The sequence below is a fragment of the Aulostomus chinensis genome, chromosome 8 (genome assembly GCF_037954235.1).
Source record: "Aulostomus chinensis isolate RoL2024-O1b breed Wild chromosome 8, RoL_Achi_v1.0, whole genome shotgun sequence".
Classification (NCBI taxonomy): Eukaryota; Metazoa; Chordata; class Actinopteri; order Syngnathiformes; family Aulostomidae; genus Aulostomus; species Aulostomus chinensis.
Window position 1 is genome coordinate 24,302,147 of NC_141327.1, and position 16,060 is coordinate 24,318,206.

General features: G+C 42.8%; 1 protein-coding gene across 1 annotated transcript; it reads left to right on the forward strand.

Annotated features, from left to right (window-relative positions):
- The first annotated feature begins 29 nt into the window (after window positions 1-29).
- cpe (carboxypeptidase E) lies at window positions 30-15,458 on the forward strand. Its single transcript, XM_086211835.1, has 9 exons — window positions 30-419; window positions 10,460-10,656; window positions 10,854-11,021; window positions 11,382-11,499; window positions 11,749-11,931; window positions 12,474-12,613; window positions 12,857-12,956; window positions 13,186-13,304; window positions 14,316-15,458. The coding sequence occupies exons 1-9, from the start codon at window positions 176-178 to the stop codon at window positions 14,412-14,414; spliced, it is 1,368 nt and encodes a 455-aa protein (XP_086067961.1). The 5' UTR covers window positions 30-175; the 3' UTR covers window positions 14,415-15,458.
- The last annotated feature ends 602 nt before the right edge of the window (window positions 15,459-16,060 follow it).

The window sequence follows — 16,060 nt, forward strand, 5'->3', positions numbered from 1 at the left end:
GACCGCGTGGCTTTGCGCTCAGGTACGCCAGCGCATCATCGCACACAGAGAGGGAGAGCGGGAGGTAGCCTATTTATAGCCCACAGCGAGGCTGCAGCACGGAGATAAGGCTTGGAACCAAGCCGCAGGCAGACGGGTAGACAGACAGGGCTTAGAGAGACGAGGACACGTCAAAATGAAGCCATTTATTTCGCTGCTTTTATTCGGGGCGTCAGCAGTCGCCGCTCTGGTCAGCGCAGCCGGTACCGATGGCGAGATCTCTTTCGAGTATCACCGTTATGAGGAGCTGCGGAAAGCGCTGGTGTCGGTGTGGCTGCAGTGCCCCACCATCAGCCGCATCTACACCATTGGGGAGAGCTTCGAGGGCCGCGAGCTGCTGGTGCTGGAGATGTCCGACAACCCCGGGACGCACGAGCCTGGTCAGTTTTACGCACACGCACTGCAGTGAATGTCCTCCCTAATCCTCGCTCCCTTTGTCCCCCCGCTTCCCTGGGTGGTGGGGAGTCATCCCCGCACGTTGTGATCACCAAACACATCACGCACTATTGCGCATAGCCGCCTGGTGTGGTTGTGATTTTGTGAGGGCGCAGAAAGAACCCGTTCTGCTGTCCCTGCTGAAATAATGCGGCCGAGCGCAGGTGTGTCATGCTGTGCGTAAAAACGGTGAGCGCACGCAGGGGCCCGCTGCATCACTCCAGTGAAATCTAGGTGATAGATTGTAGAATCAGCCACGCAAAGCCGCCATTTTGCTGGTTGATAAGAATCTCTTCGTGCTGATCCCGAGTCGTGATTCTGAGGAAACCTCCCAAAGGAAGGGATCGCCCGGGCTCACTGAGACACGGTTGGAATCAACGTCCTCTTCAGAGCATAAATCCGTCGGCAGTGCTGACTGCAAAAGACATCAGAGATGTGGCCTCACAGAGCATTCAAATTAGGAAGCCTTCTGTTGAATATTTAATCATCCAGCAATCTTTTTCCACCAGGGCTTGAGTGGAGGCTGGAATAAACCAGCACACATATGTGACCTCGCAGTTTGACAGGTACCCCAGACACAGGAGCAGCTAAACGTTGCAGTGTTCATACAAAAATGACCAGTCTTCCTCTCAGCTGAGAGAGAAAATCGAAATAGAGTGGGAATGATCTTTAGCTGAGATACCAACAATCAAATAATCATTAATTTGTGTTGAAGTTCCTCTCATCTAATCTTATTGTGACACATTGCCATCTTGATAAAAGATTAATAACACCAGAACTGTACATGTCATCCATGAAACAAAGCAGTAGAAATCTTACCTATTTCATATTTTCAAAACTCACTTACTGTATATTTGTTCTATTTAAACATTGTTCGCATGGAAGAAAACTGTCTTTACTGCATTTGTTTCCTACTTTACATGAAGTCATTTTGGTGTTGGTAGAATATGAGGTTCTGGCCAGGACATCTCTTCTGCCTGGTGATATTTAATTTATGATTTTAACTCATTTTTCTAGAACGAATATCACGACACCCGTGATTTGAGGCAATATGCAGGTCCATACTATGATTTTGATCATAACTGGATGAATTGTTCAGCCTCCCTCAGGATGACGTTACCAGGGGTGGGACAAAATATCGATACTGCAAAATACAGTGACAAATATCAATATTTTATGTTTTAACTAGTAGTATTAAAACCAGATTCCTCATGGCTGCATTGGACATTTCTCACACTTTATTCAATATTTTTCACTACAGTTGTTAAATCATGCAAAGCAGAAACATTAATGCAGGAAATAAGAACAATATTTGTGCTTTTTTTTTTCTTTCTAGGGTTGATTTTCCTTCTTTGGTCATTTAGATTTCCTGACCTGTCATACTTGAATTATCCATTATGGCAGAAAAGCTGCTGTTATCGTTGGCAAAGTATCGTCTCACTCTGTGATTCTTACATCTCATGTTGATGTGACCTGTGGCAAAAAGGTGGTGTTTTATTTTTGTTAGCACATCGTGAACCCCTCCTGAATCAGTCTGACAAAGGCCTCAAGATTTGTTTTTTGTTTTTTTTAAACATGTCACAAACACGATGTCTTGAATCAGCGGAATATGACGTGTGGACATCTCTCGACTGTGGCTTCCTGCTTTTTTGAAAATTGCAGAAGGTCGTACAGCGGGGTTGATTAATTGTGCGGTCCTATTCACAACCCAGAAGAGACATCAAATGTCAGACGCGTACACCGTGTGGTCCTGATGGTGACACACACTGTTAATGATTACCTTGTAGTACATCTAACCTCAATGTAAGAGCAGGTCGTCCTGTCCTCGCCAACTCTTCAGTGGGAGCATTGGGACTTTTTTGCTGGAAGCGATTAATGCCATTCAGCCTGCAAGAAGAAGAATCCCCATCTGTAATTAGTGTATAAATAGTTTACAGTGTAGTTTGTGGTGTTTATCCGACTATACGTCTATTATATCTTTTATGTGTGAAGGTGTATTTTCTTCTCTGGGTGTATCTGTGTGGTCTCACAGTGCACCACATGTTCTGAGTGTTCTGCAGCTCGTACGGTCTCAGCGTCTAATGAGTGCATGTACGTGCTAAATAAGCCTGTAATAGTCTGGAGGGTGTGTGCAGGCATGAGTCACGGTAGCGATGTGGAGCCCTTATTACTACCAGATGAGTTTCCAAGCTGCTGCCTCTCCAACAGAGGCCTCCACCCCCCTTGCCACCCCCAACCCCCCCCCCCATCCCCCTTCCCCCTTCCCCCTTCCCCCCACCCCTCTTCTGCTGAGCAAAACATCCAGAGAGAAGAAGGATGATACAAAGACAGATGAGGAAACAGGAAGATTTTCACGGGCTGACAGGGGTATTATAGAGGAGAGAAGAATAACATATTCCCTAATGGTTCAGACCAATAGTTTTTCTGACCCGGCTGAAAGGTGGAGCTGAAATAGCGGTTGCCGGGGCAACAGATCGGCTTAGTGCACTGAGCTGACTCGCAGCTTGTGGTTGGCTGCCTGTCTCAGGAGGACGGCGGGCCTGAGCTCATGCATCTGTCAGTAAGCAGCCATCTGTTATACGCTGCGGCACAGGAACTGCCAATAGCCGAGATTGTAAACATGCTGGTGCCTATTAGGATACAGGGTGTGTGTAGAACATTGGACGCACATGTAGCTGCCTGCTGTACTTCAGTATTTATGTTAACCTTAGATTCATGAATGACGCTCTTCAGCTCATTGTTTTAGTTCACTTATCAAACAAGATTAAAAACTGACACCAAAGCAGTGACTGACTGGTGGAGAACATCTTTGCCTCAGAATTTGAGGGAGACTGAAGCAGAGCTAGAGAGGAGAGTGTATATTATATTTATCGGTGGACTGGTAGAAGCTTTACAGCGGTCCAAGATGGATCCCTGCACCGCTCGCAACGCAGTCACATGAGTTAAACAGCCTGAATGAACTGTCCTTACACATTTGGGGTTCACTGACAAACTAAACCAGATACAAATCTAAGTCAACTCCTCCATTAGTAAGTACTGGGCAACATTATTTTTGAGACATTTAAAATATAGAAACATTTTTAAAACTTTCAAGTAAAGGCAAAATCACCAAGTTTTCATAATGTTCAAAACAACCTGAGACTCAATAAGGCTAACGGAATGGTTGGCAATTTGAGAGCAGCAAAAACTCATTTTGACACTGACATTTTGTTGTCCAGTAAGTCAAGATGGGGGATTTGATAAACCAACAAAGTAACATTACGCACCAGAAGCTATTCTTCACGAGTGACATTTTACACATACGTAGCTTATGTTAATGTCATTATGTGTTTGAGTATTGAATGCTTCACTTTCCGTGAAGACAAGAACAAAGCCAGCACTTCTTCTACTTTTCAAGTTGGCGTGTGACATGTTTTTCCTCATTGGCAGGAGGTTTTTGCATCTCACAGCTGGGTCAGATTTGAGTGCGCTTCATTTAAAGCGGGGGTCTCTTCTCGCTGAAAGGGGCTCTGGCTAAACTCTCATGTCTGGAACTATTTACAAGGCTTCCGATATGAGTAGAAACCTCATCTAGCAGTGGGGTTTGGCTCTCTGTCCTCACGTCAATATGAGGCACTATTAGGCCATGTCAAGTAATGACTGCATAATAATAATCCCCACCAAGCGTCCACACACACACACACACCTACACACACACACACACACACACACACACACACACACACACACACACACGCCTGGTTTAACCGTGTAATAGCCTGACACACTGCTGAATATTGTCATAGCAAATGACACACGGCACATTGCAGTGTAGCAGTGGTTTCTTTTGTTTTGTTTTTTTAAGTCTTGTACCCCCTGAAACATACAACCTCCTGCCGTGCACCTCCACAGATGATGCTAGCACCACCTGTGTATGAAGGCTAGCAACGACAAGATTAATGCTACCATTGTCAGACACGATACCTGATATACCGTATCCTCTATAAGTTTCAGCTGCTCCCATGGGTGTACAGTAGATTGTTTCAGTTATTTATCTATATTTGAGCAATTAAGGCAACACATTGGGTGCCAAAGGGCTAATGGGTGTGCCTTATTTACAATCAAGAATACGGGGGCAAAAATATAACCCCAGTTTATGGCAACCATGGCAATGCAGAATAGCATTTTATGAAACTTGCTCCTCATGGAAGGGAGAAGAGAGTAGCAGGGATAGCAAAAACCAGCTACGAGGAGCAAACAGAGAGGGGAGATAAAAGACAGGAATGTTAATGGATGTACAGAAGTGTGAAAGGATGGTAAGGAAATAAAGGAAAGGCAGAAACAGAAAGAGGATGAGCGCAAGGCCAAGCATCAGCTAGATGTCATTTATTATACATATGACACCCCGTGTCTTCCCCCCATCTGCCTTCACTGTACTCGGAGTTTCTTCTCCTCCTTCTGTGAAAGCCTTGCCATTGGCTGTTGTTCTACTTCTTATTCTGTGGATTTTCGTCCCATTTGCTCTCTTGTTTTACTTGAACACCTTTCATCTCAACATGCTTTGTGACGCCACATCCTGCTGTTTTTGGCAGCGCCCCACCTCCTCTCACAGCCTCTTTCTCCTTGTAATAACATCAGTGAATGTAATCACGAGTCAGACAAGGCGGAGTGTGTTTACACAACCTCTGAGTTGATTTGTCTCCTCAAGCACCTGCTCCTGTCAGGGTTGCTGGGAGACCAGAGCACTCAGATGATGTGCTTCCCTGATGACGTGGCAGCAGCAGCTGCTGTTCCTTTGTCACCCTGGTAACCAAATTGATGACTTTTCAGATATCTGCGATAATTCCTGATACACACACCTGGTTTCATTAGCCTCACACATCCAGATCGCATCACTTACGGCTGGTTGGGATTCCTCACGAAAATTCAGCCGTTTGCTTTTGACATGTGAAGCAAATAAATGCCAACGAAAAGGAGAGAGCCAAAACTAAATAAAGCGATGTTCCACTTTCAGGGCTTGACTGTGAACAAAAAAGACAGACAAGGCTAAAACTACTCACGTTTGCCTAAAGAAGACCTCAAGGGTTTAAATTGCATCATCACTTTAGGTGTGCAGACATCTTTTCTGCTAAGAGGGAATCATCGCCACCGTCTGGAGTGCAATCCATGTCGCAAATCAACGATGGCAATCGCCATCCTTGTCAGTTTGTGTCCATTAGTTTTTAATTTGAGGAGTAAAATGAGAGAAAGGGTTTGTGTCGGGGCTTCAGAATCTCTGCCGTTTGTGAAAACGGTTCAGTAAACCAATTTTCAGCTTGTACTGTCGTGTTGGTGTCGTGGTTTTGGCTTCATTTAAATTTGCTGTGTACATTAAGGAAAAGAAAACAATACACGGCAGTGGGTTGTTGATTTGGCGTCCTTGTGGTTTTGTCTTGCTTCCCTGTTTGACATGTTTTTGTCCCGCACCTGCATTCCGTCCTGTTTTTGTAAATTCACCGCATCATATGTAGCATTTATGTTGTACATTTCCCACAACGATGCACTGGTGCTACAACTCGATCACATCTGGTGTTTGACCACATGTGAGGTTATGACAGGTCAAACTGTGTCCGCGCGTGATAAATTCACAGGTGAACCTTTTCTATACATCTTTAGTCTGTGAGTCAATAAATAAAAGCTGTAGAGAATAGAAGAGGAATAGACTGAGGCTCAAGGAGAAGACAATAGTCAGCCTGAGAGGGGAAGGGTCATCCTGATCCGTTCCACCCACGCAGTGACGCATCACAGTTGCTTGCAACTCTTGGGCAAAAGTGTTCCCGTAAGAAAGGAGGAGAAGAGCTGTTATGAAAGATGAATTATGTAATTTTGAAATAAATATTAATTGTGTTTTATTGAGATAAATGATAGTGTTTGACGTCACTATTCATGTCCCATTATCATTAATTCACTGGTACCTGCATGTGTTGGTACATTTGTAAATGTGTCAGATGCTCCAGTTGCATAAAACATGCTTGCTAACATGTAGATTAATAACATACTGTAAACATGTTTCTTGAGCGAGACGGGAGAGGCCTCCAGATATAGAGCATCTGTGTTTTAGCTCGAAACTTTGAAATCTTTCTGGCAGCCTGCATACAAATACGCAAGTGTGTGTGTGTGTGTGTGTGTGTGTGCGCGTGTGTGTGTGCGTGCGTGCGCACATGTGTGTACCTTTTTACAGCTCTGCTCTGACTTTGAAGCTTGTAAAACACATTTGCCGACATCAGGACAGAAAGAGTTAATTGTAGTCTTGAAATCATTAGTAGCAACTCAAAGGGGAAACAGATTCGGGAGTTTAAAAATAACTCGACCTGCGTGCTGCTCAGTGTGTGTGCTGATTGATGTGTGCGTGCTTTCCTACATTGAAGCACAAAAAAAAAGAAGAAGAATGAAAAATGCGAACGTGAGAATCAACGAACACATGCGTCCTTGAAATCGGTTGTAATGGCTTCATGTACGTGCTTCACATCCCTCACATCTGCTGATCTGGAGCACTGTTTCATAACTGATCTGGGGGGGGAAAAAAGCACTTTTTTTGTCTTTCCCCTCTGTCAGTGCTCAAAGAAGGTTCTTTGTTCTGGTACAGCCACAGAAAGCAACTGATATGTGTCTAGTTAATCGATAGCACTCAATCGCTGATGCTTTTGTCGGTCTGGTTATATGGCATTCGTCTGTCATATGTTTGAAAGCATAACAAAAATGTGGAGGAATGAGGCAAAATAAGAAGCTGATGAAACAGATGATTTGTCGTTTAAACACAGCTTCATCCACCCTGATGTACATAACTCTCAAATATGAGAACCAACAGATCACAAGGCAAGAGAAACAGAAGGAGCCAAAGGTTAAGCAATTTAGTTGCATTTTATGCGCGACTGTTAACGTGGCAAATAAACGTAAATGTCCCAACAGCGCCACAGTGCATAAAGTTAAATTCAGACCAAATCTGCTGCTCTGGCAAAAACGCAGTTTTGTCATTCATTTCAATGGGGTTAGTGTGTGTTAGCTGTGGGGGGGAGGGGCTGCAACGCTGCAGCCAGCAACCAGTCAACTTCCGTAGAAATGTAATCTGACATCAGGCTAGAACGGCCAAACACGTAAGCCAGAGATCAGACCGGAAGACTCTTTAAGTAGCAGAGAGGGACTCATCGCTGTCGTCTGGCTCACAGCGGCAACAATCTCCTTCCTCCGTCCAGTTGTTTGGAGTTTGAGGAGTGGAAGTGAAGGAAAGAGTCTGTGTCCGTGGTGGACAATCTTCTTTTTCTCATTTGTTTTTCAAGTGTAAACAGTTCACGACAAACGTCGCACAAATGGGCCTCATAGTTACGCGCGCATGCCGCCACACAGCTGCCACATTACCTCACTTTGTCTGAAACTGGCACAATTCCATATTATGGAGAAAGGGGAATCCATCCAGGAACGACTAATCACCTCTTTCAGAGTCTATAAAGCAACAGTGCCAAAGTTTCTCTATTGGGAGGAGTTGCCAGTTTTGTGTGGGACCTACGGTGGCCTGCACATTCTGTCACATACTCTGTCACAACCTGCACCAGTGACTACTTATTTAGAATTTTAAAAAACAACCTTTACCCTTGCAGGGAAAAATAGTTTGTTTTAGGTCAAAACACAGTAATTAAAGAGGGATTCATGTGGGACAGATTTTGGAAAAGAAAGGAGACCATTACTGTTTGCTGATGAGAGATGTACAGTATACAACCACTCTGTGGATACTCATGATGAATGCAGCTCCATGACTGATAGCTAAGAAGGGCTGCAGAATTGTACCCTTACAGGAATGAGATTGGGGGCACTTTTTCATTCCGCCTTGTCAGATTTATTCATGTCCACCTGGAAGCTGTTGATGGAAGTGCTGGCATCCAAATTTCTTCGCGTAGCTTGATATTTATGAAACACCTAAACACGACACTGACAGAGGTCGTCCTTCCGACTCCGCACGAGCTCGTACATCTTCCAGGATTCTCACGTAAGGACAGAAGGAAGATGCAGTTTAAACGCAACTCTCATCCCTCTGCATCATCTGCGCGTCCTCATAATGTCTGTCGTTGTGGCCGGCTTCAGCGCAGTCAGCTGGTCTAACAATGAGGCCGTTGAATTCCTGCACAAAGGCATTCAGTGACAAATGTGGCTGAATGAGCAAAACATTCTCTCCTAGCTTTTATACAACCAGCAAACATTTTATTGCAAGTATTACAAAAGAGAGAGCAGGAGCCAGAGGAGACCATCAAGCTCCAGAAACGCCTACAGGTTTGTTTTAGTTTCAAGTCATTACATTCACATTTAGTTAAAGCGAAGTAAACATAATTACACCGAACATCTTTGAACTTAGGACTGTTTGTAGGACAAAAATAGAGAGTTTATTGACCGAAACTACAATTACGTTTATCGCAAACATTCTTTCACGTGGTTAAAAAAAAAAAAAACCTACAAACAACACATGGTTCTCATATATGTCACATCTAACAAGCAGGATGTGAATTCACACACAGACTCCAGTTTCCTGAACCTCTTCCTATGGTGTGAAGTGAAGTTGTTCCTGCTAGTGAGAGAGTCACTGATGACAAGCTGAAGATCTCCAGCATCTCTAATTTTGTCCTGGAGTCAAACCCTCTGAGATTTAGTCCAGACTTGTTGCTCCGTCAGATCCTAGAACGATCTGTGACAGCGTCACTCAATAATCCATTGAGTTTGGACCCTGATTGTCCAAATGGAGTTAACCTTTCAGCTGATGAGTCAGTGTGTTTGTCACTGCCTGAGTGTGTACCTACAGTTGGTCTGGTGTGTGTTCAAGGTAACAAATTACAATACGTTGCTGGCGACCTTCTACTGCGATTAGTTTCCCATCAGACAAAGACTGTGACGCATTGTGAAATTCGTTACACAGGAGAGTTAGTTAACAGTTTACTCTTCCATATTTAGTCACCTCATCACTCTTACTAATCAAACAGTGTTGGTGTTACTTTCATTATAATCTGCATAAATTTCCCGATAGATAAGAACCTGCCTTTGTAAGGGTCCCTCATGTTATTTCATTTATCAATGGGTTATGTTTTTTGCCAATTCATGTGATCACCAGCGTGTGTTTGTTTCTTAGACAGATATCTAAAAAGAAAAAGACAGATTTTAATTGAATTTACTGTAAAAAAAAAAAAAAAAAAAAGAAGTAATATTAAGAGGGATAATTGATTAACTTTCAGAGGTGACCTGAATCAAATTGTAGATCTTGGATCCTGACAACGGTTCTAAGCCATTTGCAGGATATTACCAGGGGACCTGTTTCTTTGGACATGCCATTGACCAGTCGGAATCACTCTTGTGTCCCCCTGAAACGGCTGATTTCTGGGAATCACCTGGATTGCGTTCATAATCTATGATGACCTGTTTAAGATAGTAGGGAAGAACATGAATGAACAGGTAGCAGCCGTCCGGATGGCCTCCTTGGTGGAGGTCTACACTCCTAAATCTACTGCTGTCATGATTCTCATTCTTGCAACAACTTTTTTTCTTTTAAGCTTTATTCCTTTGAGCTGTTTTTTTTTCCACCAGCTTTGATTTTTAGCATTGTGGTATGATTCTATCAAAGAGCGTAATTCTCGTGCACGTCCTCTTCATCGGGTAACAGATTTGTGTTGAAATGTGACCTGCGTATGGGATTTCTATAAGGTTCTAACCGAAAACATGGCAGCGCATCGAAGGTGATGCTGCGGCGTAACGCAAATGTAATGTAACACACTGTGGAATTAGGAAATGCATTATGATTGCATAAAGTAACAAGGAACATTAACACATTTTTTGGAGTCACGATCCCAATCCAGAAGTATGAGCGGTCTTTACAAAAGGTGCTTTGATGTGATGGTTTGTTGAGATCCCCTTTGTACTGATTCCAAATCAGTCAACCTTACTAAATACTGTATATGGTCCAGTAACATTGAATTTGTTTCTGTTCTTGCAGGCGAGCCAGAGTTTAAATACATCGCCAACATGCATGGCAACGAGGCCGTGGGCCGAGAGCTGCTCATCTACCTGGCTCAGTACCTGTGCAACCAGTACCAGCAAGGCAACGAGACCATCATCGACCTCATCCACAGCACACGCATCCACCTCATGCCCTCCATGAACCCAGATGGCTTTGAGAAAGCTGCGTCACAGGTGATGACACAGAACACACTTCATACACCTGATCTGAGGGTTTACCAGGAGACGGTTCAATCCTGCAAACATGGAGTCACTGCATGGTGTGGTCTGAATTACGCAGGTCAACATTCAAGAGTGGTAAATGTGCTGGCTTTGACACAGTCTTTAGACGTGTTATCCTTCCTAATCGCCGTGCTCTGTTTCCTGCTCAGCCTGGAGAGATCAAGGACTGGTTTGTGGGCCGCAGTAACGCTCAGGGGGTGGATTTGAACCGTAACTTCCCTGACCTGGACCGCATCATCTACATCAATGAGCGAGAGGGAGGAGCAAACAACCACCTGCTGCAAAACATGAAGAAGGCTGTGGATGAAAACACCAAGGTAAACAAAGACGGCACAGTTGATCATAAAAGAGTGAGATGGCTTGAATGAGCCTCGAATTTAGAGTTATTTTCTATGTCTGTGCTTCAGCTTTGTAGAGTTACTTTTTTATGGTGATTTTAAACAGTTTAGATTCACAAACAAAATATGATCTGAAAGTAAACCAATTATATAAATAAAAATCCTAAAGCTTTGCCGTTAAACTGAGTCTTTTGGCCAGAACTTACACAGAGAGATGTGACGTATCTCTACAACAGCCTTTGACTTTGACATGTTACTACCCTGCCTTTGTATTATTTTGGGCAAAATTCCCTTTCCTGTTTGCTGCTTCTGTAAGTACATAGATTTTTTTTCCTGCAGCTGGCTCCAGAGACCAAGGCAGTGATCCACTGGATCATGGACATCCCTTTTGTCCTCTCCGCTAACCTGCACGGGGGAGACGTGGTGGCTAACTACCCCTACGATGAGACCCGCACTGGTAAATAAACACACATGCGCATCCTGTTATTTGTTTTTATGACTGTTATAACATGTACCTTTCCACTAAATAAGATTTATTTTACAGCTTTAAGTAGCCAAATGTTGCACCTACGACTTAAATGCCAAGATAGTTAAAATCAGACGGAAAGTAGTTACAGCTTCTTGTAGTCAACAAGATGTGTTTGTGTTGTGAATGTGTTAAAGATGCAGGAGTCTAATTAATGCTTAACCATGTTCCCCCTCCAAGGTTCTACCCACGAGTACAGTGCCAGCCCAGATGATATGATGTTCAAGTCTCTGGCGAAGGCCTACTCCATCTACAACCCGGTCATGTCAGACCCTCAGCGCCCCCCCTGTCGTAAGAATGATGATGACTCCAGCTTCAAGGACGGCATCACTAACGGAGGAGCCTGGTACAGCGTTCCAGGAGGTGAGAAACCTTCCAGTGATTGATGATGTCAGAGAGGCGGACTGTGTGTTTAAAATTCTGACCTCGTGATTGCGCTTGTGGAAGTCAAATGGAATTAAGGAAGTCAAATGGAGTAATAAATCTTATCGGGTTTTATTTTGTGAAGGGAACAACCAAGACATGATTAATAGCATGAGAATGATGAATTATGCTTATAAATCAAACAGTGAGGACGACTTACAGTATTCTGTTGTTTATATGTGCATTTTTTAATGTACGTGATGTCTGACTGTGAACCAAAAGTCCTCAGACACAGATTTTAAGTCGAAACATTAAAAGAAAAAATACTGATAAATTTATCCTAAAAGGCTTGTTTTATCACCCTGTTTGAAATGTTTTTTGAATCAGTGATACACAAATATCGCCAAGGTTTAAGAAGCTTTATTTCCTTCTTACATGAAAATAATCAAAACCAAACTTACTGGTCTGTCATGGTTTCCTGCTAATTTTACTGATGCACATTTTGAAACTCATCCCCTTATTTTTGAACGTCGCCACCACAGGAATGCAGGACTTCAACTACCTCAGCAGCAACTGCTTTGAGATCACTCTGGAGCTCAGCTGTGACAAGTTCCCCAACGAGGACACGCTCAAGACCTACTGGGAGCAGAACCGCAACTCGCTCGTCAACTACATCGAGCAGGTCAGCAGCACACGGGACTATGAAACCTTTTCTGTCTCTTTTTATTCGTTCGATTTGATACAGTTGACCCAGAAATACAAAGAGACTTAGTGGGTTAGAACATTGACAGCTGAAGACTGTTGTTGCTTCAGTGCGGTGCAGGTTATCACATGCACACCAAACATCTGGGTTCTGTTATGGGTTCGTGGCTAGAAGAATGACAATCTCCAGTGACAATGGCGGTGATGATTTCTGTGTCTGTAGGTCCACCGTGGCGTGAAGGGCTTCGTGCGTGACCTGCAGGGCAACCCCATTTCCAACGCCACTATCTCTGTGGAGGGTATCGACCATGACATCACCACAGGTATCCATCAAGAAGTTTGTCCTCATAATCAAACACACACCGTAGTATCACTTCACACTATTCAGATGAGAAATGCAAATGTTGTAATACCACCATCTTGTGGCCGTAGCAGGTATTGTTTCATGTTTCAGCAGCTGTTTCATGCACCTGCTGCTCATCGCATCTGCCCAGTCATAGGACATCAAACACTCCATCAGTGTTTATTGATGTGACCATCTATATTTTGTAGCTAAAGATGGAGATTATTGGCGCCTTCTGGCTCCAGGAAACTATAAGGTGGCCGCCTCAGCACCGGGTTACCTGACTGTCATCAAGAAGGTGGCTGTTCCCTACAGTCCTGCATCCAGGGTAAGACTCACCGAGCGTAACCCGACCAAAATCAGTTCCAGAGGGGATTATTTTGGGACTTGGTAGAGCAAATGTAGTCTTTCTCTTCTACAGTAAATACCTGAAAGCAAACTAAAAATAGATGATTTCGGGTGAGACTAAGTACAAGTTACTTTCATGAATATCTGGACAGGATTTTGATCTAGTAACTACAATATCCAGAGGAGAATATACTGCATGCTTGACTGATTCTTGCGCTCTCTACAGTGGTTCAACACGAATAGATATACAAAAGAAACCATCTCTAATCTGATCCATTATCCTCAGAATGAGTGGGATTGAGCCTAAAAAGGAAGTGTGCAGTGGGTTGGGTGGTCGATTTTACTCAGAGATATAACATCACCGTGCTGTCCTTTAAAACCCATCAGTATGTCAGGAAAATGAAAATGCGCTAAAAGAGAAATATGTGAAAAATACTTTAAAAATCTTTAGAATTGAAGTTTTTGCTACTGTGGCCTCAGATGATTTTTTTTTTACAGTCTTTTGAAATTTACCATGACAGAGAAAAGCATTCAATGTCTGACTGATGAGAAATGTATCAATAGGACTTAAAACTGCAACTAAATATCATTTTCTTTCATCTTTTTGCCCACTCTGATATGACAAGTCAGCAAATGTCGCTTTTGTCTAACAATTTAATTCCGTGCAAACACAAAACAGATGATATAAATACTAGAATCAGTGAAGGATTGTTTGATTATAAAATCAATGTAACTGAGTTTCTAATGTAATCACACCATCAGAAGGCACTCTGCGGAGACAAGAGTTGCAGGTTTTCATCATATTGAATTTTCATTAAAATTCAATGGCTTTTTCCTTGACTGAGGCAACACCTCGCCATTAAATGTGAAAGTCAGCCTGGTAGATTTGGTTTGATCCAGCTGACTGCAGACAGACGGGCACGGGTGAGAATGTGACCTCATCGTTGCAGGTTAAAGTACTGAAATCTCTCATCCTGTCTCTGTGTCTCAGGTGGACTTTGAGCTGGAGTCTCTGATGGAGAGGAAAGAGGAGGAGCGGGAGGAGCTGATGGACTGGTGGAAGATGATGTCAGAGACACTGAACTTCTGAAGCGTTTTTGTCTGGCAGATGATTGGACCGTCTGCACATTGATGTAATATATTCAACAGTCTGTGTGCCCGTCCTTTCTAAAAAAACAAGAATATACTGTTTGTTTTGTCCTCTTTTAGTCATTATTTTAATTGATTCTATTCTTTCTAACGGTTTGCTGATACTCCTGGTTGTTTGACTATAATGCACGCACACACACTGACGGACACGACAGCAGGTACTTCGGTGGCGGTGAGATTGTTGTTGATTTCTGTGGTATTGTGTTCTTTATTGTACAAGTGATTGGTAACCATGGCACCCATCTATATAACCAACGAGTGACTGAGTAATTGTGTGTGTAGAAGAGTTGTTTACATAATTGCCATATGGCTTTGTCCATGAAAAAAACTCATTATTCCTGTTTTAGATGTCTCTGTTTCTCCAGGCTTTAGTATTGAAACACACACGCACACACACACACACACACACACACACACACACACACTTTTTTTCTTGTAATAGTGTAATATAAAAAAATACAACACTACAGTTCTGCGATGATAAGGGACATTAAAACACTGTAAAACCACTGTAAACATATAGTATCTTATAATATCTAAATATGTAAACAGTATACAGATAAACTCCTTCCCCCGGGGCTTTTGGTGTTGAGGAAACATTTTTTTAAACTGACTGCAGCACAGCTTTGATTTTAGCACAGAATGAATGGTTCAACTATATACTGTATTTATGAATTAGGTAGAAATAAATATGTTTTTTTTTGTAACATAAAATAATTTAAGAAAAAAAAAAGGCCATAAACCTATAAAAGTGTCCACTTCAGTTTACCAGTAAGCCATTCCTTTGTATGAGCACTACACAGGAAATATTATAAAGAACCGTGGTACATGTAGACGTTTTTCAGTGAATAATTAACATCAATGTGAGAGGACACAGTGTTTCACTGACTGCATGGACGACTGAGACCTGAGGCAGAATTTACTGAATGTATAGCTATTGAAATTTACAAATGTACTGATCAATAAAATTCCCCGTTTATGTCAATCTGCAACGTGGTCGCCTTTGTTTCAGCCTGCGCATTCAAAAGTATAACAACCACAGGTTTGAGACACTGTTTGACTGGAGAGTAATTGAGTAATAGAAACCAGGACGATTGTTGGTAACTCTTGGAAGTTGATAACTTGTTCTGCACCATTATAACACGCCGCAATCTTCTGATACATTTTCAAATGTTGATCATTGTCAAGTTGGTTTTTTTTTGGGGGGTGGGGGGAGTAAACAAAATGGTCTTTGTTACGTTGTAAGTCATGTTGCACATCAATTGATTAAACAGGCAAACAAATACATCAGATTAAGACACAACAGCAACCGCTGTCACCTCACTTACTCACTTACCCACCTAATCTGGGTGGTTTGGAGGTGTTTGGTTTACGTGGCTGCAGGGATTGGAAATTGTGTAACCAGTGTTTGCTGTGTGATCAGGATTGTGTTGCGTCACAACATTGCCGCCTAGTGGACAGATACAGACACCACCCTGTGATGTGAAGGTTTTGAGTTCTCGCTTCTGTTTTCTTGCCAACCTATTACTGTTACTGTAACCTATCGCATGTTACTATCGCTACTGTATGTATGCTGAGGACATAAAG